Raw genomic sequence first — 25,466 nt, 5'->3', positions numbered from 1 at the left:
TGCAAGGTTAGGAGAATGAAGGCGTATGACCTTCATTGAAAAATGCAAAAAGGTCAAATGTTGGCAACCAGACGGCGCAGTGGTGCAGCGCCAGAGAGCCGGGTTCGGTCCTGACTACGGATGCTGTCTGTACGGATTGATACATTCTCCCCGTGACCGCGTGGTGCTCTGGTTTCCTCCCACACTTCAAAGACGTGCAGGTTTGTAGGTTAATTGGCTTCTGTAAGTTGTCCCCAGCATGTAGGATGGAACTAATATTTTGGTGATTGCTGGTCGGTGCGGACTCGCTGTCTCCACAATGTATCTCTAAAATAAACTGTGCTAAAATCAAAATGGAGTATATCAAACTACTCTGCCGCCTGTTATATTTCCCTTGTAGACCGATGCTGAGACCCTCGTGAACATCGCAAGGAGACTGAGTGAAGAGAAGCCGTCCATGCTTGGAGAAGACCCTCTGAATGAAGATTTGGTGCGAAAACTGGCCTTTGTTGCCACTGGGGACCTCAACCCCATGAATGCATTCATTGGTGGGGTCGCTGCTCAGGAAGTGTTGAAGGTATTGGTTTATTATTGTCATGTGTGATATGTAAACTGAGTCGATTCTAAGGGGAGGGTTGTTAGTTTGCGTGATGGACTGGGCTACATTCACAATAGGCAGCACTGTGGTGCAACAGCAGAGTTGCTGCCTCACGGTGCCAGAGACACGGGTTCGACCCTGACTACGGTATGGAGTTTGCACGTTCTCCCTGTCCCCAGTGGGTTTTCTCTGGGTGCTCTGGTTTCTCTCCCACACGCTAAAAACATACAGGTTTGTAGGCTAATTGGCTTGGGTAAAAATGTACAATTGTAAATTGTCCCTAGTGAGTAGGATAGTGCTGGTGTGTGTGGGAATCGGTAGTCAGCATGGACTTGGTGGGCCGAAGGGCCTATTTCCACTCTGTAAGTCTGTACTGTTCTATGTTGTATGATTCAGCAGAGTAAACCCCGTAAGCCGACTTGCATTCTAGGCTCTCTGCAAATGGAATAAAGCAAATGCTGTTTAATTAATGCAATCGCCACCTTATACCTCTCTTCCCTGCTGTTCCAGGCCTGCACGGGGAAGTTCCTGCCTCTCAATCAGTGGATGTATTTTGATGCTCTCGAGTGTTTGCCAGAAGAAAGTGAAGTGAAGGGCGATGTCAACGAAGAGAACTTCCAACCCGTAAGTCGGAGAGTCGGACAGCAAGGAACCAAACCCTTCAGCCCACATTCCTACCATCACTGATCGCTAAGGACTCGGTGGGACAAAGGGCCCGCTTCCATGCTGTATCTCCAATCTAAACTAAACCAATCCAAACACCCCCTGAGAGGGTTTAACATGTAGAAAGTCTGCATCATGCGCATGCCTCTCAGGACTGGAATTCGAAGCCATGACCTAATCTGGGTTTAAGCGAGCTGTCTATTCAGCTAAACCTGAAACCGGAGCTGTCTCTGATTTTATGGAACTCTGCAGCAGTAACAGTGTGCAAGGCGCTTTTTCAGGCCCATGAGTTCTTGTTGACTCCTTCCATATGCAGCACGCATTTAAGGTTAGAGATACAGCGTGGAAACAGGCCCTTCAGTCCACGCTGACCAGCAATCACCCCGTACACTAATACTATCCGACACGCTAGGAACAATTTACAATTTTCAACGCTAAATAATTTACAAATCTGTCCGTCTTGCAGTGCAGCTAATCCCATTCACTCTGCTGCTAATCCCATCCAATTACTTTTGGGAAGCCACACCTAGATCTGCCTCCAACGCCCTGGCAAGCAATCCTATCCATTTGCTAACCATTCTGTAATGCCTTTTACATCTTGATTCTCTGCCTGCTTGTCTTGTTTCTCTGTTTGTTTCTTTATTATTATCATGTTCACTGCGGTACAGTGAAAAGCTTTTGTTTCGCGTGCTATCCAGTCAGAAAAAAGACCATATGAGAATACTGCCAATCCGCCCAGTGCACAGATAGATAAAGGATACAAAGATATAACATCCCATTAAAAGACCAAAGGTATACGGTAAGATAGATGGGAGGTCAGGACCCCACTCTTGCTGATGAGAGGACCGTTCAGTTGCCTGATGACAACTGAATAGAAACTGTTCCTGAATCTGGAGGTATGCGTTTTCAAACTTCACCAGTGGAAGCAAAGACGTTCTTGCAATCGAGGGTGTGCAGTGTCGTGATTTCGGAGGCTGACCCAGTGAACAGATTGGGCAGATGCACTCAAAATTGAGGGATAATCTCATAGAAATGTACAAGACGCCTCATGAGAAGAATAGATCAGGTAGATGCACAGAGTCTCTTGCCCAGAGTAGGGCATTCGTGGACCAGAAGACACAGGTTCAAGGTTAAGGGGAAAATATTTAATAGGAATCTGAGGGGTAACTATTTCACACACAGGGCAGTGGGTGTATGGAACAAGCTGCCAGAGAAGGTAGTTGAGGCTGGGACTATCCCAACAGTTAGGCAGGCACATGGATAGGACAGATTTGGAGGGATATGGACCAAGTGCAGGCAGGTGGGACCAGTGCAGCTGGGACATGTTGGCCAATGTGGGCAAGTTGGGCCAAAGGACCTGTTTCCACACTGTATTACTCTATGACGATGACTCAATGACCTGTGGGTAGATGTGGAGTGGATGCGTAGGAAGGAACTGCAGATTCTGGTTTATACTGAAGATAGACACAAAATGCTGGAGTAATTCAGCCGGACAGGCAGCATCTATGGATAGAAGGAATTGGTGACGTTTCGGGTCGAGACCCTTCTTCAGACTGAGAGTCGGGAGAGGGAGACGCTGCAGCCCACCGAGTCCACGCCGACCAGCAATCACCCCATACACTAACACTATCCTACACACTAGGGACAATTTACAGAATTAATTAACCTATGTTAATGTACACTTTTGGAGTGCGGGAGGAAACCAGAGCAAACGGAGAAAACCCATGCGATCACAGGGAAAACTCCATACAGACTCCATAGTTCTGATTGAATCTGGGTCTCTGGCGCTGTAAGGCAGCAACTCTACCGCTGCTTCAACCTGCCGCCCATCTGACCAGTACAAACATAAGTTATAATTTGAGTCCTGTGCTCTTTTAAATTACTTTCTGAATCTGCATCCCACAATGTTAGCCTGAAACACCCCCATATCTCTCTGTTCCTGCTCCCTCCTAGAATTGTGATCTCATATAAGATGGTCTTTTCCTCATTTTGCTATAAAAATGCATCACCTTCCATTGTTGTGCGTTAACCTTCAATGGCCACGTGCTTGCCCATCTCCTCCGTATCCTCTCAGTCCATCACTGTCCTTCTCTCCACTTCCCCTCCATCGAAGACTTTGTGCCAAACATAGACACAAAGTGCTGGAGTTACTCAGTAGGTCAGGCAGCATCTCTGGAGAAAAAGCATGGGTGACATTTTGGGTTGGGACCCTTCGAAGGTCGCCCATGCCTTTTCTCCAGAGATGCCGCCTGACCTGCTGTGTAACTCCAGCACTTTGTTCCTAAAAACTACAGATGCTGGTTTATACCGAAGATAGACACAAAGTGCTGGAGTAATTCAGCAGGTCAGGCAGCATCTCTGGAGAAAATAAATAGGTGATGCTTCTGGCTGAGGCCCTTCTTTAGACTGCGAGTACTTTGCAGTTCTTTGTTTCTGCAAGCCTTCCTGCTGTCTGCAGATATTGACTTATCGCCTGAATACAAATTGTTAATGTATATTGTGACAGATTATTTTTCACAGTATCTTGACTCAGGATTGGGTTACTTGATGACAGATTCTGAGAACGAGCTGCTAAACATGGTTGTTAATTGATTGCACGTTTGTTATCTTGGACCAGAGTGTGTTAACGCAAGTTCCTGAGTTAAACTGGCCTGCTTTGTCTGTCACAGGCATCGGTGGATGAGATAAATTTGTGTATCTGATAAGTGTTTGGAGTATGTGCTGATAACAGTGAAAGATTGGCTGTTTCCAATTCATAGAGCCATACAGGGTGGAAACAGGCACTTGTCCACACCGTCCAACATGTCCAATCTACACTAGTCTCACATGTCTGCGTTTGGCCCATATTCCCTCTAACCCTGTCTTATCTATGTACCTGTCTAATTGCTGCTTAAATGTTACGATAGTCCCTGCCTCAGCGATCTCTTCCGGTAACTCATTCCATACACCCACCACCCATTCTCCTAACCCCTCAGATTCCTAGAAAATCTTTCCCCCTTCATCTTAAACCTCTGGTTCTCGATTCCCCTACTCTGGGCAAAAGACTCTGTGCGTTTATCCGATCTATTTCTCTCATGATTTTATACACCTCTATAAGATCACCCCTCATCCTCCTGCGCTCAAAGGAATCAGTAAGAATGTAAGAAGTCAAAAAAAAGCATTGTAATCATTGCTCACATTTGACACAATTAACAGTCAGCGTAAAACATGAGGGACAATATTGATGGAAGTCCCAAAACACGTTCAAACATTGCTGATTGGACGGTACATTGGAGTGTGAAATGTGTCGCCCCTTTCTGAAAAAAGACACAAAGTGCTGGAGTAACTCAGTGGGTCAGGCAACAACATGGATCAGTGACATTGTGGGTCGGGACCCTTGTTCAGACTGATTGTAGCAATGGGGAGAAAGCTGGAAGGAAGTTTGAGGTGGGGCAAAGCCTGGCAAGTGGTGGGTGGAATGTGTAATAGAAATGGTCTGTGAGATTATGGCCTGGTGCTCATCTGTGGGATCATGGTCCAAGGATAGTTAGGAGGAGGTGGTTGTCGGAAGAAGGGTCTCGACCCAAAACGTCACCCATTCATTCTCTCCTGAGGTGCAGCCTGTCCCGCTGAGTTACTCCAGCTTTATGTCAAGCTTAAATGATTGGATATAGGTGAGGGAGAGGGGTTTCATTGGCAGATTGGCAGGGTATATGACAAAGGCTGGAGATGAAAAGGAGATAAAAAGGAGATGAGAGGAGGGAAATGTAAAGTTAGAGGGAGGCATATAGAGTCATGGAGTGATACAGTGTGTCACTTCGGCTCAACTTGCCCACACCGACCAATATGTCCCAGCAACATGTCCCAGCCCCACTAGTCCTTATCCCTCCAAACCTGTCCTATCCATATATTTGTCTAACTGTTGGAATAGTCTCTGCTTCAACTACCTCCTCTGGCAGCTTGTTCCATATACCAACCGCACCCTTTGTGTGATAAAGCTACTCCTATTAAATCTTTTCCCCTTCGCCATAAACCTATGTCCTCTGGTCATCAGTTCACGTATTCTGGACAAGAGACTCTGTGCATCCACCTGATCTATTCCTGTCATGATCTTATACACTGTAAGATCTCCCCTCATCCTCCTTTGCTCCAAGGAATAGAGTCCCTGCCTACTCAACCTCAGCCTAGAGCTCAGACCCTCCAGTCCTGGCAACATCCTCGTTAATCTTCACTGTACCCTTTGCAGCTTGGCAACATCTTTCCTTTAACACGGTGCCCAGAACCCAACGTCTTAGACAACTGCAACCTGACTTCCCAACTTCTATACTCCATACTCTAACTGATGAAGGCCAATGTACCAAAAGCCTTTTGGACCATGTAGTTGGAAGGAGATGGAAAATGGGGAAGCAAGCCGGAAGTGAGGTGGGGTCAGGACAAGCCTGGCAAGTGATAGGTGGATACGGGTGATGTGGGGGGTTGATTGTCAGATGGTTGGACAAAGGCCAGACATAAAAGGGAGACTAAAGAGAAGAGGAATGAAATGTGAACCCAGAGGGAGGGATATCAGTGGATGGTGACGGAATGTGGCGGGGCTGTGATGAAGGGACAGATTAGTGGAAGAACCCCTTTCTGGGTTCAACACTAGAATGTTCTAGTACGCTTAATGAGAGTACAAGAACAGTTTAGATTGGAATATAAAATTGAATATTGGCCTCTATAAAATTCCCCTTGTGTGTAGGGTATAGACACAAAAGTGGGATAACATGGAACTAGTGTTAACGGACGATCGATGGTTGGTGTTGACCCAGTGGGCTGAATGAAGAGCTTGTTTCAAAGGTGTATCTCTCAACTAAACTGAACTGAACCGGCCTGTTTTTCTGTGCAGAAACGTTGTCGATATGATGGGCAGATTGCGATCTTTGGAGCGGACTTTCAGGAGAAGCTGAAGGCACAGAAATATTTCCTGGTGAGTGGAGAACACAGTCTGAGACTGCCTGAGATTGACTGTTTCACGGCGACTGTGTGTTTGTTGGTCATGCAAAAGAATCTTGCTGTGCTGTGCGTATGTGACAATAAGCCAGTTTGGTATTCCGATAAACGCAAGGAATCATGAGATTTGTCAAAGGTCATTTGGGATTTTAAAAAAAGCTAACGCTGCGCTGTATAAACTGTGTATAAATTGTAAACTATTCCACCAATGAATTCTGTCAACTCAATAGCTTCCTTTCTTGTTCTGCTGTTCACACACGACTTACACAGTCCCAGTTCTAGTTCAGTTCATTCATCTGCAATTATGAGATATTCAAAAAGTTAAAGAATTTATTATTTTCATTTAATCCTTAATGTGTTTGCTGCTGGAATTAGAAAATAGTACTTGTGTTTGAAACATTTTCTTATCTTTATTTATCATTTATGTGTAAAAATGTACTCAATCTGAGGAACGAGGGCGCCAGGTAGCGGGAGAGTGGGGTGTAACAGGGAGAGAGAAGGGGGAGAGACTGGACCGGCAGAGAGACATTTTCAGCAGCTGAGATGCTGCGTGTGGACAGACCTGCGTTCCATCCGTAGTCGGGATCGAACCCGGCTGCAAGCGCTGTCGAATTGCTACTGGATCGTCCCCGTCCCTGTCCCCTCCCGAGTGTCCCATCCCTGTGCGGGTTAGACCGGAGATGTCCAGGGTGACCCTGGACTGATAGGGCACCGGCCCAGAGCAGTAGCTCGGGAGTTGGAGCAGAGTCGAGCTGGAGTTTGCGTATCTGCTCCGCGCTGGGGCCGCCACTGCTCCGGGCCGATGTCCCGTCAGTCCAGGTCTCTATTCACGCAGCAACACAGCTGCCGAGAATGTTTATCTTGACTGACCTATGACCTGAGCATGCGCAGTTGAAATACCGAACTCGCTTATAAAGATCCAGTGAACCATTGCAATATTATTCTTTGACGTCCAGCAAAAAATATTTCAATCGCACGCATTTCACATGAGATAGGTGGGAGGCGTGGCACGGTGGCGCAGCAGTAGAGTTGCTGCCTCACAGCGCCATAGACCCGGGTTCCATCCTGTCTCTGGATGCTGCTGTGTGGAGCTTGTACATTCTCCCTGTGACTGCGTGGGCTTTCTCCGGGTGCTCCGGTTTCTTCCCACATTCCAAAGACGTGCAGGTCTGTAGGTTAATTGGCTTTGGTAAAATTCTAAATTGTCCCGAGTGTGTAGGATAGGGCTAGTGCACGGGGTGATCGCTGGTCAGCAGGGACTTGGTGGGCCAAAGGGCCTGTTTCCGCACTATCTGTAAAGTCTAAAGTAAAGTCTGACTGAACCCTTGCAGGTGGGTGTCGGGGCCATCGGCTGCGAGCTGCTGAGGAATTTCGCCATGATTGGCCTGGGAGCGGGACCAGAGGGGAGCATCACCATTACAGACATGGACACCATCTCGCTGTCCAATCTCAACCGGCAGTTCCTCTTCAGAACCAACGACATCGGGGTGAGTCCAAACAAACGCCCTTACCTTTCCGCCTGAAGGCAAAGCGCTGAAGGAACTCGGAGGGTCAGGCAGCATCTGCGGAGGGAATGGACAGGCGACGATTCTGGTCAGGACCCTGCTCCAAACTGATTGCAGTTGAGGGGAGAAAGCTGGATGAGAGGTGTGGGCGGGACAAAGCCAGGAAAGTGATAGGTGGAGACCCATAGTGTCACCCATTACCTCTCTCCAGAGAAGATGCCCGTCCCGTTATGTCACTCCAACATTTTGTGTCATATCGTAAGTGATAGGTGGGTACAGGTGAGGGGGTTTTGATTGGCATATGGGTGGACAAAGGCCAGAGATAAGGAGACAAAAGGCCATAAGACACAGGAGCCTAATTAGACCATTTAGTCCATCGAGTCTCTGACTGGCTGCTCCACCAGTCAATCATGGCTGATCTATTTTTCCCACTCAACTTAATTCTCCTGCCTTCACCCTTGTAACCTTTGATGTCCTTACTAATCAAGAAGCTATCAATCTCCGTTTTAAAAATGCTCAATGACTTGACCTCTACCACCATCTGTGGCAATGAATTCTACAGATTCGCCACCCGCTGGCTAAAGAAATTCCTCCTCACCTCCATTCTAAAGGTACGTCCTTTTATTCTGAATCTGCGCCCTCTGGTCCTACTGTCACGCTACTGGAAACATTCTCTCCACATCCACTCTATCTCGGTCTTTCTTTATTTGGTAAGTTTAAATGAGATTCCCCCCGCCTTATAAACTCAAGTGAGTACAGGCCCAGAGCCTTCAAACGCTCCTCATAGGTTAACCCAATCCATCCCTGGGATCATTCTTGTAAGCCTCTCCTGAACCCTCTTCAAAACCATAGTATCCCTGCTCAGATAGATACAAAATGCTGAAGTAACTCAGTGGGTCAGGCAGCATCTCTGGAAAAAAAGGAATAGGTGACATTTTTTTTGTCGGAACCCTTCTTCCTCAGATATGGAGCCCAGAGCTGTTCACAATATTCCAAATGTGGCCTGACCAGTGCCTGATAAAGCCTCAGCATTAAATCCTTGCCTATATATTCTAGTCCTATCGAAACGAAAAGGTGTCAAATAATGAGAGATGAGGAGGGAACCGCAAGGCCCAGAGGTAGGAAAATAGGTGGGAGGGGACGGAGGAGGGGCAAAAAAGGGACGGGGTAGGGAGAGAAATGGGTGTGTATTGGGGTGGGGTGGAGGGCAGAGGAAAGAGAGGGGTGTTACTTAAAATTGTAGAATTCAATATTGTGCCACCATGTATGTACATGCTGATCTTTCTTGTTCATCGACGCTAATCCCGCTTTCCCGTACTACAACTGTATCTGTCTTGCTTCATCTATTTAAGTGCCTGTCTAAATGCCTCTTAAACGTAAGCTACCCTAGTGGAGTATGAGGTGCCCTTCCTCCAGTCTGCATGTGGCCCCACCCTGGAAATGGAGGAGGCCCAGGACAGTTTAGTTTAGCGATAAAGCATGGAAATGCAGCCTATAAAATAGAGATACAGCCCACCGAGTCCACGCCGACCACCGACCCATTGACACTAGTTCTTTCCTACACACTAGGGACAATTTACAGAAGCTAATTAACTCCTCAACTCTGCACGTCTTTGGAGTGTGGGAGGGCCGGGAGCAAACCCACTCGGCCACAGGGAGAATAAACAAACTCACAACAGACAGCACCCAAGGTCAGGATCGAACCCGGGTCACTGGCGCTGTGAGACAGGACGGAGAGCTGCTGCCTCTCAGCACCAGAGACCTGGGTTAGATCCTGACTGCGGGTGCTGTCTGCTCAACATTTGTACGTTCTCCCAGTGACCACATGGGATTTCTCCAGTTGCTCTGGTTTCCTCCCACACTCCAAATAAGTACAGGTTTGTTGGTTAATTGGCTTTGGTAAAATTCGGTAAATTGTAAATTGTCCCTAGAGTGTAGATAGTGCTAGTGTACGGGGTGATTGCTGGTCAGCACGGACTCGGTGGGCCGAAGGGCCTGTTTCTGTGCTGTATCTCTAAAGTCTAAAGTGAAACGAGCATCTTGTCCAGAGTTGAGAGTACATAACATGGGCACAGACACATCTTTTAATGAAGGAAATAAATAAAGCATTTAAGATATTTTTTTTGACCAAGCAATAACCATATTGCTTGGCGATCCCGGTTGCCAGCCTACATGTTGCCCCATTAACACGGTGCCTCTCTGCCCATGTGTTGGGCCGGTGTTAAACCCATGTCATTCTTCCTTGTAAAACATCCACAAGGTGGCAGCATCACCCCACATTTCAAATCTTGGAGAGCTGATGAATGTGAGAAGGAGCAGTCATAGGGCTGTTGAGTGCAGTGGCCAAGCAGATGAACCCTCCCTGGGCACCATCCAGCTACCCCTTTGGAAACTGCCATTCTTGTGCCCAGGTGTTGTCACTGTGACTGCCGTGCTCTCTGTGGGAAGTTCATAAGTTCTCGGAGCAGAATCAGGCCATTCGGCCCATCAAGTCTACTCTGCCATTCAATCATGGCTGATCTGTTTTCCCCTCTCAATCCCATTCTCCTGCCTTCTCCCCATCTCAACCCCATTCTCTGATACCCCCTTGCGAAGCAGAGGAAGATAGTCTACTAGTTCTCCGTTCTCGTTGTGAATGGCCTCTTTGCTCGGGTACCAGTAGGATGGCACATTCCCAGCGATAATCCTCGATGTCCTCCAGAAATCCCAGGATGGGACAATGCCAGGATGGAACGCCTGCCACTTGGTGGTCTGAATAGTAGGTTGGCATTCAACACAAAGATTTGTGGAATCGCAGATGGCAAGGAAGGTTGTCAAAGGATGCAGGAAGATATAAAAATAATAAGGTGGAAATATGGGTGGAAAATTGGCTATTGGAATTTAATGTTGACAAGTATGAGGTGTTGCACCTTGGAAGGTTAAATGCATGAGGTCATTGGAAATGCCCTTGGGGACATTGAGGGACCACAGGTCATAAGAGCAGAATTAGGCCCCTTGACCCTGACCACCACGCTACCAACCTCCCTTCCAATTACTCCATCTATGCTTCACGCTGCCTCGGCAAGGCCAACATTATAATCAAGGACCAGTCTCACCCCGGTCACTCCCTCTTCTCCCCTCTCAATGAGGCAAGAGTTACAGAACTGTGAAAATGCACACCTCCAGATTCAGGGGCAACTTCTTCCCAGCCACTGAACCATCGTGTCACCAACTAGAGAACGGTCCTGAGCTACCATCTACCTCATTGGAGACCCTCAAACTATCCTTAATCGGACTTTACTGGGCTTTATCTTGCACTGAACGTTATGCCCTTTATCCTGCATCTGTACACTGTGGACGGCTTGATTGTAATTAACATATGCCCTTTTCGCTGACTGGATAGAAACATAGAAAATAGGTGCAGGAGGAGGCCATTCAGCCCTTCGAGCCATTCATTGTGATCATGGCTGATCGTCTCCAATCAATAACCCGTGCCTGCCTTCTCCCCACATCCCTTGACTCCACTAGCCCCTAGAGCTCTATCTAACTCTCTCTTAAATCCATCCAGTGACTTAGCCTCCACTGCCCTCTGTGGCAGGGAATTCTACAAATTCACAACTCTCTTGGTGAAAAAGTTTTTTCTCACCTCAGTCTTAAATGGCCTTCCCTTTATTCTAAGACTGTATCCCCTGGTTCTGGACTCGCCCAACATTGGGAACATTTTTCCTGCATCTAGCTTGCCCAGTCCTTTTATAATTAGCACCCATAAATATGCAAGATAAAGGAAACTAAAGGTGGGCAGAAGGGCCCGTTCTTGTGCTGTACTGTTCTATGTTGAATGTTCCTTCACTTGGTCTGCCGTGTACCCTGCACCATCTGTGACCCTGTGGGGATTGGGCTCCACGTCTCTCTCAGAGGAGGACTCGAGCAGGCGCCGGGTTGGACTGATCCCTTGCCGCTTATCCAGCCAGCTCTGTATCTTCGCCAGGCCTGGTCGCTGCCAATTCTTTCTTTCTCCAGCTTTGTTCACTGTAACTCCAAATCTAATTGAAAGTTGATTGAAGGCACATGTTGTGCAGACATTCTGCTGACGATTGTTCCCCCTCCCCTCCCCAGCTTGCCGGGTCTGTGTCTTGCTCTGCTTTAACCCTACGTGGGGCAATGGCCTCGAGCTCTTTGTCAACAATGGACCCTTGCACTGCGGCCGTGAGGAATTTGTTCCACCCTCCGCACCAGAGGGTGGACTTGCAGGGACCTGCTTTAAAATGCAACTTCCTTCATCAAAAAAAGGCCATCACACATACCAACCTCCCTCCCATCGACTACACTTACACCTCACGCTGCCTCGGCAAGGGCACCAGCATAATCAAGGGCCAGTCTCTCCCTCTTCTCCCCTCTCCCATCAAGCAAGAGGTGCAGAAGTGTGGAAACGCACACCTCCAAATTGAGGGACAGTTTCTTCCCAGCTGCTATCAGGCAACTGAACCATCCTATCATCAACGAGAGAGCAGTTCTGAGCTCCCATCTGCTTCCTTGGAGACCCTCAGACTATCTTTAATCAGACCTTACTGGACTTTATCTTGCAAATTATTCCCTTTCTCCTGTACTTGTCCACTGTGGACCTCTGGATTGTAATCATGTATGTGTAAGAAAGAACTGTTGATGCTGGTTTAAATCAAAGTAGACACAAAATTCTGGCAGCATCTCTGGAGAGAAGGAATGGGCGACGTTTCAGGTCGAGCCCCTTCTTCGAAGGGTCTCGACCTGAAACGTCACCCATTCATTCTCTCTAGAGATGCTGCCTCACCCGCTGAGTTACTCCAGCATTTTGTAATCATGTATAGTCTTTCTGCTGACTGGTAGCACGCAACAAAAAAGATTTTCACTGTACCTCGGTACACATGATAATAAAACTAAGAGATACAGCACAAAAAACTGCACCTATAAAGGTTTATAGTACTTTGGTTTGGCCACATTTGGCCGTATATTAAATCCAATTCAGGTCACCCCATTCATTACAGGAAGGATGTGGAGACTTTAGAGAAAGTGCAGCAGAGATTTACCAGGATGCTGCCTGGATCGGATGGTATTAACTATAAGGAGAGTTTGGACAAACTTAGATTGTTTTCTCCGGAGGTTGATGGAAGACCCGATCGAAGCATATAAAATTATGAGTGGCATAGATAGGGTAGATAGTCAGAACCTTTTTCCCTAGGGTGAACATGTCCAATGTTAGAAGGCATAGGTATAAGGTAAGATGGGGAAAGTTTAATGGAAATGTTTTTGTTTTAGAAATAAAGTGTTGAAACAGGCCTTTCGGCCCATCGAGTCCGGGCCGACTGGCGATCACCCCCGTATTCTAGTTCTATCCTCCACACGAGGTGCAATTCACAAAGCCAATTAACCTACAAACCTGCACGTCTTTGGATTGTGGGAGGAAACCAGAGCACCCGGAGAAAACCCACGTGGTCTCAGGGAGAACGTACAAACCCTGTACAGACAGCAAACGTAGTCGGGATCGAACCCAGGTCTCTGGTATTTTGAGACAAAAACTCTACTACTGTGCCAGAGCAAGTTTTTTACACAGAGGATGGTGGGGACATGGAATGTGCTGCCAGGTCCCCTGTGGAGGAGGCAGATACAATAGAGGTTTTTGGATAGGCAAATGTAATGGAGGGATATGGATCATGTGCAAGCAGTAGAGATCAGTTTAACATGGCATCATGTTTGGCACATCGTGGGCGGAACGTCCTGTTTCTGCGCTGCACGGTTCTACATGTACGTGATGGTGTGTTAGTTAGCATGGTTCCCAACGCACGTCATTCAGTTGGTCCCACTGTAGACGACCTCCAGGATAATCCCGTCTCTGTGTTTTGTCTTAAACCTGGACAGAAAATGAAGTCGGAGACGGCAGCAGCAGCAGTGAAGAAGATGAATCCCTTCATGAATGTCATTGCTCACCAGAACCGGGTGGGAGAAGAAACGGAGAACATCTACAACCAGGATTTCTACAAGGAGCTGACAGGGGTGGCAAACGCTTTGGACAATGTGCCCACACGTGAGTGTTTCAGGCTGAATGCTCCTTCAGTTCAAACCCACCCACTTGCTGTTGGAGCAGCAATGTCCACCATTAGACTAATCTCTGACTGACGAACAGTCAAGAACCAGTAGTCATAGGTTTAAGGTGAAAGGGGAAAGCTTCAATAGGAACCAGAGGGGCAACTTTTTTTTACATAACGGAAGGTTCCCCTCTCCCATTGGGCAAAAGGTACAGAAGTGTGAAAAGACACACATACAGATTCAGGGACAGTTTCTTCTCGGCTGTTATCAGGCAATTCAGCCATTCTATCAACAACTAGAGAGTGGTCCTGAGCTACTATCTACCTCATTAAAGGCCCTTGGACTATCTTTAATCAGATTTTACTTATCTTGCACTTAAAGTTATTCCCTTTATCTTGTATCTGTACACTGCGGAAGGCTCAGTTGTAATCATGTATTGTCTTTCTACTGACTAATTAGCACAACAATAGTTTTTCACTCTACCTCAGTACACGTGACAATAAATTAAACAAAACTAACATGTGAAACGAGTTGCCAGAGTAGTTGAGGCAGGTACTATAACAGAAATTAAAATACGTTTGGACAGGTACACCGATAGGAAAAGTGCACAGAGGGATTAAGAAGGAACTGCAGATGCTGGAAAATCGAAGGTACACAAAAATGCTGAAGAAACTCAGCGGGTGCAGCAGCATCTATGGAGCGAAGGAAATAGGCAACGTTTCGGGCCGAAACCCTTCTTCAGACTGATGGTGGGGGGGAGAGAAGAAAGGAAAAAGGAGGAGGAGGAGCCCGAGGGCTGAGGAAGGGGAGGAGACAGCAAGGGCTAACAAAATTGGGAGAATTCAATGTTCATGCTCGCAGGATGCAGACTCCCCAAGCGGAATATGAGGTGCTGTTCCTAGGAGGTTGTGAAATTGTATCCGGAGAGAGGAGGAGAACTTCTTCAAAGTAGGCATACCTTGAGGAGATTTCGCAGTGGAGTAGACAAAGTGTTTAAGAAAGAACTGCAGATGCTGGAAAATCGAAGGTACACAAAAATGCTGGAGAAACTCAGCGGGTGCAGCAGCATCTATGGAGCGAAGGAAATGGGCAACGTTTCGGGCCGAAACCCTTCTGCAGACTGATGGGGGGTGGGGGTGTGGGGAGAAGAAAGGAAAAAGGAGGAGGAGGATCTATGGGCCAAAGCAGGTGAGTGGGACTAGTGTAGGTGGGGTGCCTTGGTCAGCAAAGGCAGTGGCGGACTGGGTCTAAAGATATTGGTTGCCAGGAGACAAAGGGGACCCACTTGATATAGGGGGCCCACTTCATCGGGCAAGCTAACACCCTGGCCAGTCCGCCACTGAGCATGGGCATATCGGGCTGAAGGGCCTGTTTCCATGCTGTATGACTCTATGACTGCCTTTCATCCAGCAATTTGTGCCTCCTCAATGAATTTCCCTGTCTGTGAAATGTTTTTGACGTGTGTGGTCACTGTGAAGGAAATGCAGGAGTCAGCAAACTCTCACAAGCAAAGACACAGACTCTTCACGTTGTGGTGAAATTTGTGGATGATACGAAAATAGGTGGAATGGCAGGTAGTGGAGAGAAAGTAGGGATTCTGCAGGAGGGACAGGTTGGGAGAGTGGGCAGAGAAGTGGCAGATGGAATATAGTATAACAAAGTGTGGAGTCATGCATTTTGGTCGTAGGAATAAAGGCATAGGCTATTTTCTAAATGGGGAGAGAATCCAGAAATCAGGTACAACGGGACCTGGTGCAGGATTCCCAAAAGGTTAATCTGCAAGTAGTAAATAAAGCAAACTCAATGCCAGCATTTATTTCAAGAGGGCTTGTATACAAAAACAGGGATGTAATGCTGAGGCTCTATAAGGCACTGGTAAGGCCGCATTTGGAATATTGTGAGCAATTTTGGGCAGCAAATCTGAGGAAGGATGCACTGGCTCTACAGAGGGTCCAGAGGAGGTTTACAAGAATGATCCCAGAAATTAGTGGGTTAACTTATGATGAGCGTTTGTCGGCACTGGGCTAGTGTTTAGAAGAATGAGGGGGGGACCTCATTGAAACGTACAGAATAGTGAAAGGCTTGGATAGATTGGATGTGGGGAGGATGTTTCCACTAAAGGGAGAGTCTAGGGCCAGAGGTCATAGCCTCAGAATTAGAGGACGTTATTTTAGGAAGGAGATGAGGAGAAATGTCTGTAGATAGAGGGTGGCGAATCTATGGAATTCTTTGCCACAAGACTGCAGAGGCCGTCAGTGGATATTTTTAAGGCTGAGATAGATAGATTTTTAATTAGTACAGGTGACAGAGGTTATGGGGAGAAGGCAGGAGATTGGGGTTAGGAGGGATAGATAAATCAGCCATGATTGAATGGCAGAGTAAACTTGATGGGCCGAATGTCCTAATTCTACTCCTATCACTTATAACATGACATAGTGCTGGTGTAACTCAATGGTCAGGCAGCAACTTTGGAGATAATGGATAGGTGACGTTTCAGGTTGGGAAGCTTCTTCAGTCTAAGGAGGAGACCTGACACGAAATGTCACCTATCCATTTTCTTCAGAGATGCTGCCTGACCCGCTGCCTGACTCCAACACTTTGTGTCTGTCTCTGGAGAACAAGGATAGGCGACGTTTTGGGTCGGGACCCTTCGTGAGACTGATTGTGGCAAATGGGAGGTGGGGGGGGGGGGGGGGGGGGGGGGGTGGGGAGAAAAAGCTGGAAGAGTTGGAGGCAGCAAACAGTCCTTTAAAAAGTATTTTCTCACTCCCAGTGGGTGCTGAAATTGTTCACAATCTGAGCTCGTATCTGATGTGTAAGTCTCCTCTCAGTAAATGGAAGATTATTTAAGATCCACATACATTTGGAGTTATGCCCAGTTTTGACATTGTGTGTCGTCACCTCACAAGTTAAATGAGTCTTCTGTGTAAAGTCCTAAATTGGGTTGATAATCCCAACCTTGTTCCCAACAGCAAAAGAGGCAGCTTCTCGTACTTGGCACCAGTTGGCACTTCATAAGTAGTTTACAATACAGCTGGACTTCCACTGCTGTGCAGACATTGGGATGTAGCCAATTCCTCCCCCAGGCAGACTGCAAGTATCAAAGAAGGCAAAGACTCCTGTGCAAAAATAAATCAACATTAAAGACAGAGTCCTTTTGGGGTAACATCACAGTGAGGGAAAGAGACCATGTGAGATTGTTTGTGTTGAGATTGGTGTGAAGCCGGGGAGCTGTGGGGAGTTTGAGCTTAGTTTATTGTCACGTGTACCGAGGTACAGTGAAAAGCTTTTATTGCTTGCTGACCAGGCCAAGGAAAGACAATGCACGATTACAATCGAGCCACACACTGTACAAATAAATGATGAAGGGAATAATGTGAATAATGATTAGTGCAAGATAAAGTCTGGTAAATCACATAAAAGATAGTCCCAGGGTCTCCAATGAGGTAGATAGTAGCTCAGGACTGCTCTCTAGTTGTTGGTAGAATGGTTCAGTTGCCTGATAGCAGCTGGGTAGACGCTGTCCTTGAATCTGGAGGTGTGCAGTTTCACACTTCTGTGCCTCTTGCCTGATGGGAGAGGGGGGTAGAGGGAGTGACCGGGGTGAGACTGGTCCTTGATTATGCTGGTGGCCTTGCCGAGGCAGTGTGAGGTATAGATGGATGCAATGGAAGGGAGGTTTGTGTGATGGTCTGGGCTGCATCCACAATTCTCTGCAATTTCTTGCGGTCTTGGGTGGAGCTGTTCCCAAACCAATGCTGTGATGCATCCCAATAAAATGCTTTCTATGGAAATAAAAGATAGCCCCAAAGATAGCCCCATCTCTGGAGAATATGAACAGGTGGCATTTTGGGTTGGGACTCTTCTTCAGACTCGACCTGAAACGTCACCTATCCACTTTCTCCAGAGATGCTGCCTGCCCCCTGCTGTTATTCCAGCATTTTGTGTCTATCTTTGGTATAATCCAGCATCTGTAGTTCCTTTTAATTAAAATCTTGCCCCTCCCACCTTAAACCAATGACCTTTAATTCTCGATTCCCCTAATTCTGGGTAAAAGATTGCATTCGCTCCTAGGAATAAAGTGCCAGTCTGCCCGACCTCTCCCTATAGCTCGGGTCCTGGCAACATCCCCATAAATCTTCACTGCACTCTATGCAACTTAACGATATCCGCCCGGTCGCAGGGTGATCAAAACTGAACCAACCCTAAGCTGCCACGTTCAGAGAGATCTTTGTACACAAGGTTCTTGTTTTCTACAATACTCACCATTCAGAGTGTATACCCGAGTCTTCTAGTACTAGTCTTCCCGAGAAGATAGGTTTATGGCGGCATGGCGGCGTAACGGTAGAGCTAATGCCTCACAGCGCCAGAGACTCAAGTTCGATTTTGACTACGAGTGCTGGCTGTACGAAGTTTGTACGTTCTCCCCGTAGCCTGCGTGGGTTTTGTCTGAGATCTTCGGTTTCCTCCCACACTCCAAAGACGTCCAGGTTTGTAGGATGAGGATTAGGAAGGCCTTCTCCCAGGCAAGGACATCGGTGTTGGAGCTCAGAGAGGTGTTAATTGATGGACATGAAATGGAAACCAAAGGCAGGACAATTGGAGGTTTAAGAGGACAATGTAAATGACCAGAGATGGGGATCTTCAATGGACAGAGCAAAGTTGAAGCGGAGTCAGATGGTGTCAGGTGATGCAGCTAGCTAGGATTGCAGAATACATCTGGAGAAAACCTTGCCTGGGATCAATAGCAAAAGAGACTGTTCGTTGCCCCATAAATCTGTACAGGTCATGGGACCGTATCAGAGAAGCACTCTGTCTGTTTTTAAACTTTTTTTTCCTTTTGACTTATTCACTGGTTTAAACCTCATGGCAATCTTGTCTCTCCATTAATTAAAGCATTTAAGGAATAATAATCCTCTTTATTCCCATGGGTAAATGGGAGAGCTATGCTTCCGGGCAGGGTCACAACGAGGTCTTTGCGTGAGATTGGTGAACTGTGGCACGGGTTGTCATGAACTTTCCAACTGCACTCTGCAAGTTCACTCACGATAGTTTATTACGTATCACCCCGACTCCCGCAATTTCCTTTTGTTTCATTGGACGGCACGGTGACGTCGCGGTAGAGTTGCTGTCTTGCAGCGCTTGAGACCAACGTTTGATCCTGACCATGGGTGCTGTTTGTATGGAGTTTGTTTGTTCTCCCCGTGACCGTGTGGTTTTCTCTGGGTGCTCTGGTTTCCTCCCACACTCCAAAGACATACGGGTTAGTAGGTTAATTGGCTTCTGTTAATTGTAAATTGTCCCTAGTGCGTGGGATAGTGCTAGTGTACGGGATGATCGCTGGTCGGCGTGGACTCAGTGGGCCGAAGGGCCTGTTTCCGTGCTAAATCTCTCCGGCCTAAAATAGGGGTCATCCACGTCAGACGGAGTTGAGGTGTATTTTTCTTCTCTTGGATGGTTGTGAATCTATGGATATGCAGGAAATGGAGGTATATGGATCATGTGCAGGCTGATAACATTGGCTTGGCCTGGCATCACATTTGACACAGACGTTGTGTGCTGAACGGCCTTTTCCTGGGCTCTACTGTTCTGTGTCTATGGAAACAGCTCCTCCTAGTGCAATAGATTGTTTTTGCTGGGAAGCTGTGTCTTAATATTTTTAAGGCAAGTGTATCTATACCATATTGATAAGGAAAGGGGTGATAGGTTACCGAGGTAAGGTCCTGGAATGGAGCCCAGAATAAGATCAGCCCTAATCTCGCTTGAGGAGATCTATTAGCCTACTCCTAGCGAAAAGACCAAGGGAACCACAGTCAGAGCCTCAGATCCAACTTCCTCAGGCCTGGTTTTAATCCAGTTTAGTTTGGTTTATTATTGTCATGTGTACCGAGGTACAGTGAAAAGTTTGTGCTTGCATGCTATCCAGTCAAAGAAAAGACTATACGTGATTACAATCAAGCCGTCCACAGTGTGCATATGAAGGAAAAAAGATACAACATTTAGTGCAAGATAAAGTCCGAGTAAAGATAGTTCACAAGTCTCCAGTGAGTTTGATGGGAGGTCAGCACTCTAGCTGGTGAGAGGACTGTTCAGTTGCATGATAACAGCTGGGAAGAAACTGCATTGAAGCAGTTATGTAATGCGTCTGAGGGAGATCGGTATCGGTGACCACGAGGCACAGGCTGGGATCAAAATATGCTCCTGCCCTGTCAACATTGCGTGTAACCATGGCGACTTGCTTGCAGGACAATACGTGGATGGCCAGTGTGTGCTGTATCAGAAACCTCTGCTGGAATCGGGCACTCTGGGCACAAAGGCAAATGTCCAGGTCATCATACCTCACATGACCGAATCCTATGGAACCGTTCAGGATCCAACCCAGACATCGATACCCATCTGCACCTTGAAGAATTTCCCCAACGCCATTGAGCACACATTGCAGGTAATTATAAACCAAATATTTATCATTCTATTGATTGGGAATTCTGGATCCTGCACCTAAACTGCTCCAGATTGAAGTCAAGTGTTATACTGTCCTATGTCCCAAAACAGAACAATTAAATTCTTACTTGTAGCAACACAACAGTATATGTACCTTTGTAAACACCACGATAAACAAAAATATTCAGTATCTATACATTTTTTTAATTACCATATGAAAATATATTTTTTCATATTGTATAAATATATACGTAATATGTTTTTCATATGTGTGTGTGTGTGTGTGTGTATAATATATGAAATATATTTTCATAAAAAACAAGCAGACAAATAAACAAATAATAGTACAAAGTCAAAAGCAATGCCCCAAGTCTATATCGTTTCGAACTTATTTGTAGTGTTTAATAGCCTAATAGTTGTAGGGAAGAAGCTGTTCCTGAACCTGGATGTTACAGTTTTCAGGCTACTGTACCTTCTTCCCGGTGGCAGGAATGAAATGAGAAAGTGGCCAGGGTGTTTGTGGGTGTCTGATGATGCTGGCTGCCCTTGAGGCAGCGCCTCTTGTGGATGATGCCTTTGATGGTGGGGAGGGTCGGTACCCGCGATGGACTGGGCAGCGTTCACCACTTTTTGCAATCTTCTTTGTTCCTGGGGGTTCACGATGCCGAACCAGGCCTTCCTGCAACCAGTCAATATGCTCTCTTCTATACACCTGCAGAAGTTCAAGAGAGTGTTGAAGAGATTGCTGCAGGGTTTTGTTTACAGTAATTATATGTATGCCATTATGAAAATAGTTTTAACACAACTACGTGTGTGGTTAATTGGAGAAAGAAGGATGGCTCCTCAATACAGTCAATAGGCAATACAGGTGTGTGTTTTGATTGAAGGGTACACCATGGAAACAGGCCCTTCGGCCCATGGTGGGGAGGACATGGAGAGGATGCCCTAAACAGCTTTGATTACTTATATTCCTGTAAATACAAACTGCTCCTGTGATCGCGTCAGGGAATCTAGATCTAGGAAGGCCAGGTTATAATGTTATGAAAGAAACAGGGTGGGATATGTGGGATCAAATTAGAATCACAGATGTTCTTGTTCATTGTGTTTTTCCTTTGGGTGCTTAGCAGACATTTCAAAACTGAATGGCCGGAACTAAATTAGGAACCGGCTGAAAATGAATATGTTTAGTTTCCCTAAACGTACCCCATGTCCTGTCGGATCCAGTAATTGCAAATCACGCTGATTAATCGTTGGGTAAATGTTCTTGCAAGTCAGTGTCGAGAATGTAGAAAGGGGCAAGGAGTATCGGAAGTTCAGGTCAGGAGAGGGGATCATTCGGGAGAAAGGCCGGGGGTCTCACGGGGCCAATCAATGTTCGGTATTCAGTGGGAAGGAGGAGGATGCTGATGAGGGGGCCGAGAATTTGAAGTGAAGAAGTAAGTTTCCAGGCAGACACACGCAATGTAAATAGGATGTCTGAAGAGTACTGAGATGCCAGGGAATAACATTTTGGGGTATTCATTATTCATATGCTAACTGATCATTAGGGCGACACATTGGTAGAGCCACTGCCTCACAGTGCCAGAGACCCCAGTTTGATCCAAACCTCCAATGCTGTCTGCGTGGAGTTTGCACCTTCTCCCCGCGGACCACATGGGTTTCCTCCAGGTTTACTCCCACATCCCAGAAACGTGCAGATTTGTTGGTTAGTTGGCCCTACGCAAGTTACCCCCAATGTGTAGGGAGTGGATACTACTATGGGATAACATAGAACTAGCGTGAACAGGTGACCAATGGTCATTGTGAACTCGCTGAGCCAAAGGGCCTGATTCCATGCTGTATCTCTAAAAGTAAAATGATGCTGGGACACAAGGCTATTAAACCTTGAGTGGGTATGTCATCAAAGTCAGCAGATACGACTACAAATACTATCATTTTCAGCAGCACAGTGGTACAGCTGGTAGCGCTGCTAACACTTGGCTCCAGAGATCCAGGTTCAATCCTGATTTTGGTGCTGTGTGACGTTATGATTCTAGTGCTGTGGAATCTGCACACTGGGTGAGTTTCCACCAGGTGCTCCAGTTTCCTCCCAGATTCCAGGTTTCTGTTCTCACCTCGCAAACGGCTAACAATGGCCTGTTTCCTTTATCTTTCATTCTTTCATTAATTTCTTCTATACCTCTCATTTCTTTTATATATCTCTCGTTTCCCTTTCCCCTGACTAGATTGAAGAAGGGTCTTGACCCAAAATATCACCCATTCCTTCCATCCAGAGATGCTGCCTGTCCCGTTGAGTTACTCCAGCATTTTGCGTCTATCTTCGGTGTAAACCAGCATCTGCACTTCCTTCCTTCTTAGCACTTAGATAAAAGGAATAGGTAATGTTTCAGGTCGAGACTCTTCTTCAGACTGAGAGTCAGGGGAGAGGGAAACTAGCGATATGAAAAGATACAGAATCTCTAAAGATGCTGTATTCCACACTTGAGCCTTTCTGGGTCTGTTTTTAAGTACAGTCCGATTCACAGTATAAGGGTAGTCCCATTCATTGTGGCTAAAAGGTTTCGTTCTAAGGCGTGTCTCGTGTAGTCCATAAATTTTAGACATAAGGAACTGCAGCAGCTGAAATCTTGGAACAAAAGACACAAAGTGCTGGAGTAACTCAGCCCCTCAGGCAGCATCTCTGGAGAACATGCATAGGTGACGTTTCATGTCAGGACCCTTCTTCAGACTGATTGCAGGAGGGTGAAAGAAAGCTGAGAGAGCTACACAAAAGGACACAAAGAGCTGCAATAACTCAGCAGGTCAGGCAACATCTCTGGTGAACATGGATTGGCAACATTTCAGGTCGGGACCCTTCCTCTCCATAAACTTCTCCATACATTTTACTTGACTATCATTTCCTCCCCTCTTTAAGATCCAGACTGTGTCAATCTGTCCCCACAGTCTCGCCATCTATAAATAAATGCGGGCGACTGAGTTAGAAACAGAATGAATGACTTGTCTATGAGGCCGGCCAACCATGGTGGTGTGTAAGGGTCTCGGTTGTGAAGGAGCACTCTCTCCCGCTACGATGCCATCAGTGACCCAGAAACACTGGAGTTCTCAGTGAAGCACACCGTTGTCTCCGAGCTTCGACAAACAAGTCCTTAAAATGACAGACTCCAAGGTAAACCCAGAGTGAAAATACAAATCACAAGAGTGCTGTCTGAAGTTAGAGGGGGAGTGGGCCTTCACTTCCAAACAGGCATTTCCATTCAAGGGACATTCACTGATGTCTGTCTCTCCAAAATATGTCTGATTAAAGGAGCAGATAATGCAGGTAAAATGTCTTTAGCGAACACTTTTCCTTCTATATGTAAACAAGTTGGAGTACAACGTTTAGTTTCATTTAGTTTAGAGATACAGCGTGGACACAGTGCTGCCAACCCACCCAGTGAACGACGACCATCGATCACCCGTTGACACTAGATCCATGTTATCCAACTTTCTCATCCACTCCCTGCTCACAAGGGACAATTTTACAGAGGCCAATTAACCTGCAAACCTGCATGTCTTTGGGATGTGGGAGGATACCGGAGCACCCCGAGGAAACTCACGTGGTCACAGGGGGAACGTGCAAACTCCATGTAAACAGCACGCAATGGCAGAATTGAACCTGGGTCTCTGGGTGCTGTGAGGCAACAGCTCTACCGGCTGAGCCACTGTGAGCAATGGATGCATGCTTAATATTATGTTTAAAGTCATAGAGAGAGACGGCATCAAAACAGGCTATTCAGCCCAAAAGTGTTATCTCAATGTTCACACAATCTGAGGAAGGATCCCCACCCGAAACGTCACCTATCCAGTCTGAAGATATGCGTCGACCCAAGTAACATGTATGGAGAAGTTTGATGGAGAAATTTATGAAGAAGGCTCCCGACCTGAAAAGTCGCCTATCCAAGCTGCCTGACCCATTGAGTTACTCCGACACTTTGTGTCCATTTGTGTAGCACACCCCGCGTTCTTCCACCCTCCCTCCTCCAATCAGTCTGAGGAAGGGTCCTGACACAAAACATCATCTAGCCATGTTCTCCAGACATGCTGTCTGACCCATTGAGTTACTCAAGCAATTTGTGTCTTTTATTTTTTCTCAATGTTCGTACCATCGAGCTGACCAACTCTAGAGAAGGGAGCAAGCACCTAATCAACCGCAGATGCACTGGGGTATTTAAGCCCAGGTAAAAATTCCTTTTGTGCACGCATTATTGATGGTCGGCTTGTTTAGAATAAATGAGTTAACACTGCACCAAAAATCACACACAACCTCTCAATGCAGACACTTAAACTACAGGAGTGTAATCTCTGTAGAACTGCAGTCTGCGGCGAGTCAGCCTGAATAGCCTTTGCAGTGGTGGAGGGGGAGGGGAGATGGGGTAGATATCACCCCTCCGAGATCTCATATCAGACCTTAGTGACCGCAACACATTTTGTGCAATTTGGGAAAACAATCGTGTTTTCCAAGTCCCCAGTCAATGGATGTTTCAGAATCATGTGAAAGCTGATATTTGTTTTAGAAGCTGTGACGCTTACACTCTGTGTGGCTCGGCAGATTGTAGTGGAATGTGCCGCTCGAGAATGGTTTGCAAGGCGAACTGGTCCTGGAATGAATAACATGGCGTGATGTTTTAACACATTTTTCCTTCAATAATGAGCATGGAAGTTGAGAGGTCATGTTGCAGTTGGTGTAAGACGTTGGTGAGGCCGCATTTAGAGTATTGTGTTCTGTTCTGGGCACCTTGTTACAGGAAAGATGTTGTCAAGTTGGAAAAAGGGTACAGAGAAGATTTACGAGGATGTTGCCAGGGCTCGCAAGTCTGAGCTATAGGGAAAGGTTGAGCAGGCTGGGAGTCTATTCCTTGCAGTGCAAGAGGATGAGGGGCTAATGTTCACTCCAAAGTCAGCAGTGTTATACATGAGAAACTGAGAATGCTGGAATCGTGAGCTAAGCACAAAATGCTGAGTAACTCAGCGGATCAGGCAGCATCTGTGGAGGGAATGGACAGACGACGTTCTGGGTCGGGACCCTTCAGTCTGTTTGGAGTCAGTGGGAGATAGTTGAAAAACAGAGGTGAGGGACGGGACAAAGCCTAGCAAGTTAAGGAACTGCAGATGCAGGTTCTTGCACAGGCGATAAGTGTGGCACAGTATGTGCTCCCTGTGACCTGCCAGGTGGGAGTTGTTGTGCGAAGTGGCAGCATGCCAGAGTGGGAGAGAGGACACAGGAAAGAACAAGG

The 25,466-nt window shown here is 46.7% G+C and overlaps 1 protein-coding gene across 1 annotated transcript in view; it reads left to right on the top strand.

Annotated features, from left to right (window-relative positions):
- LOC129704922 (ubiquitin-like modifier-activating enzyme 1) overlaps positions 1-25,466 on the top strand; it is a 222,492-nt gene that overhangs the window by 31,163 nt on the left and 165,863 nt on the right. Inside the window, exons 11-16 of the mRNA XM_055648331.1 lie at positions 380-556; positions 1,088-1,201; positions 6,105-6,185; positions 7,540-7,695; positions 13,585-13,750; positions 19,998-20,194. Of these exons, the coding sequence (XP_055504306.1) occupies positions 380-556; positions 1,088-1,201; positions 6,105-6,185; positions 7,540-7,695; positions 13,585-13,750; positions 19,998-20,194 (891 nt within the window). The remainder of the gene's footprint in view (positions 1-379; positions 557-1,087; positions 1,202-6,104; positions 6,186-7,539; positions 7,696-13,584; positions 13,751-19,997; positions 20,195-25,466) is intronic.

The sequence above is a fragment of the Leucoraja erinacea genome, chromosome 16, assembly GCF_028641065.1.
Source record: "Leucoraja erinacea ecotype New England chromosome 16, Leri_hhj_1, whole genome shotgun sequence".
NCBI classification, from domain to species: Eukaryota; Metazoa; Chordata; class Chondrichthyes; order Rajiformes; family Rajidae; genus Leucoraja; species Leucoraja erinaceus.
Note: the sequence above shows the minus strand (reverse complement) of the source record. Positions and strands in the feature narration are given on the sequence as shown.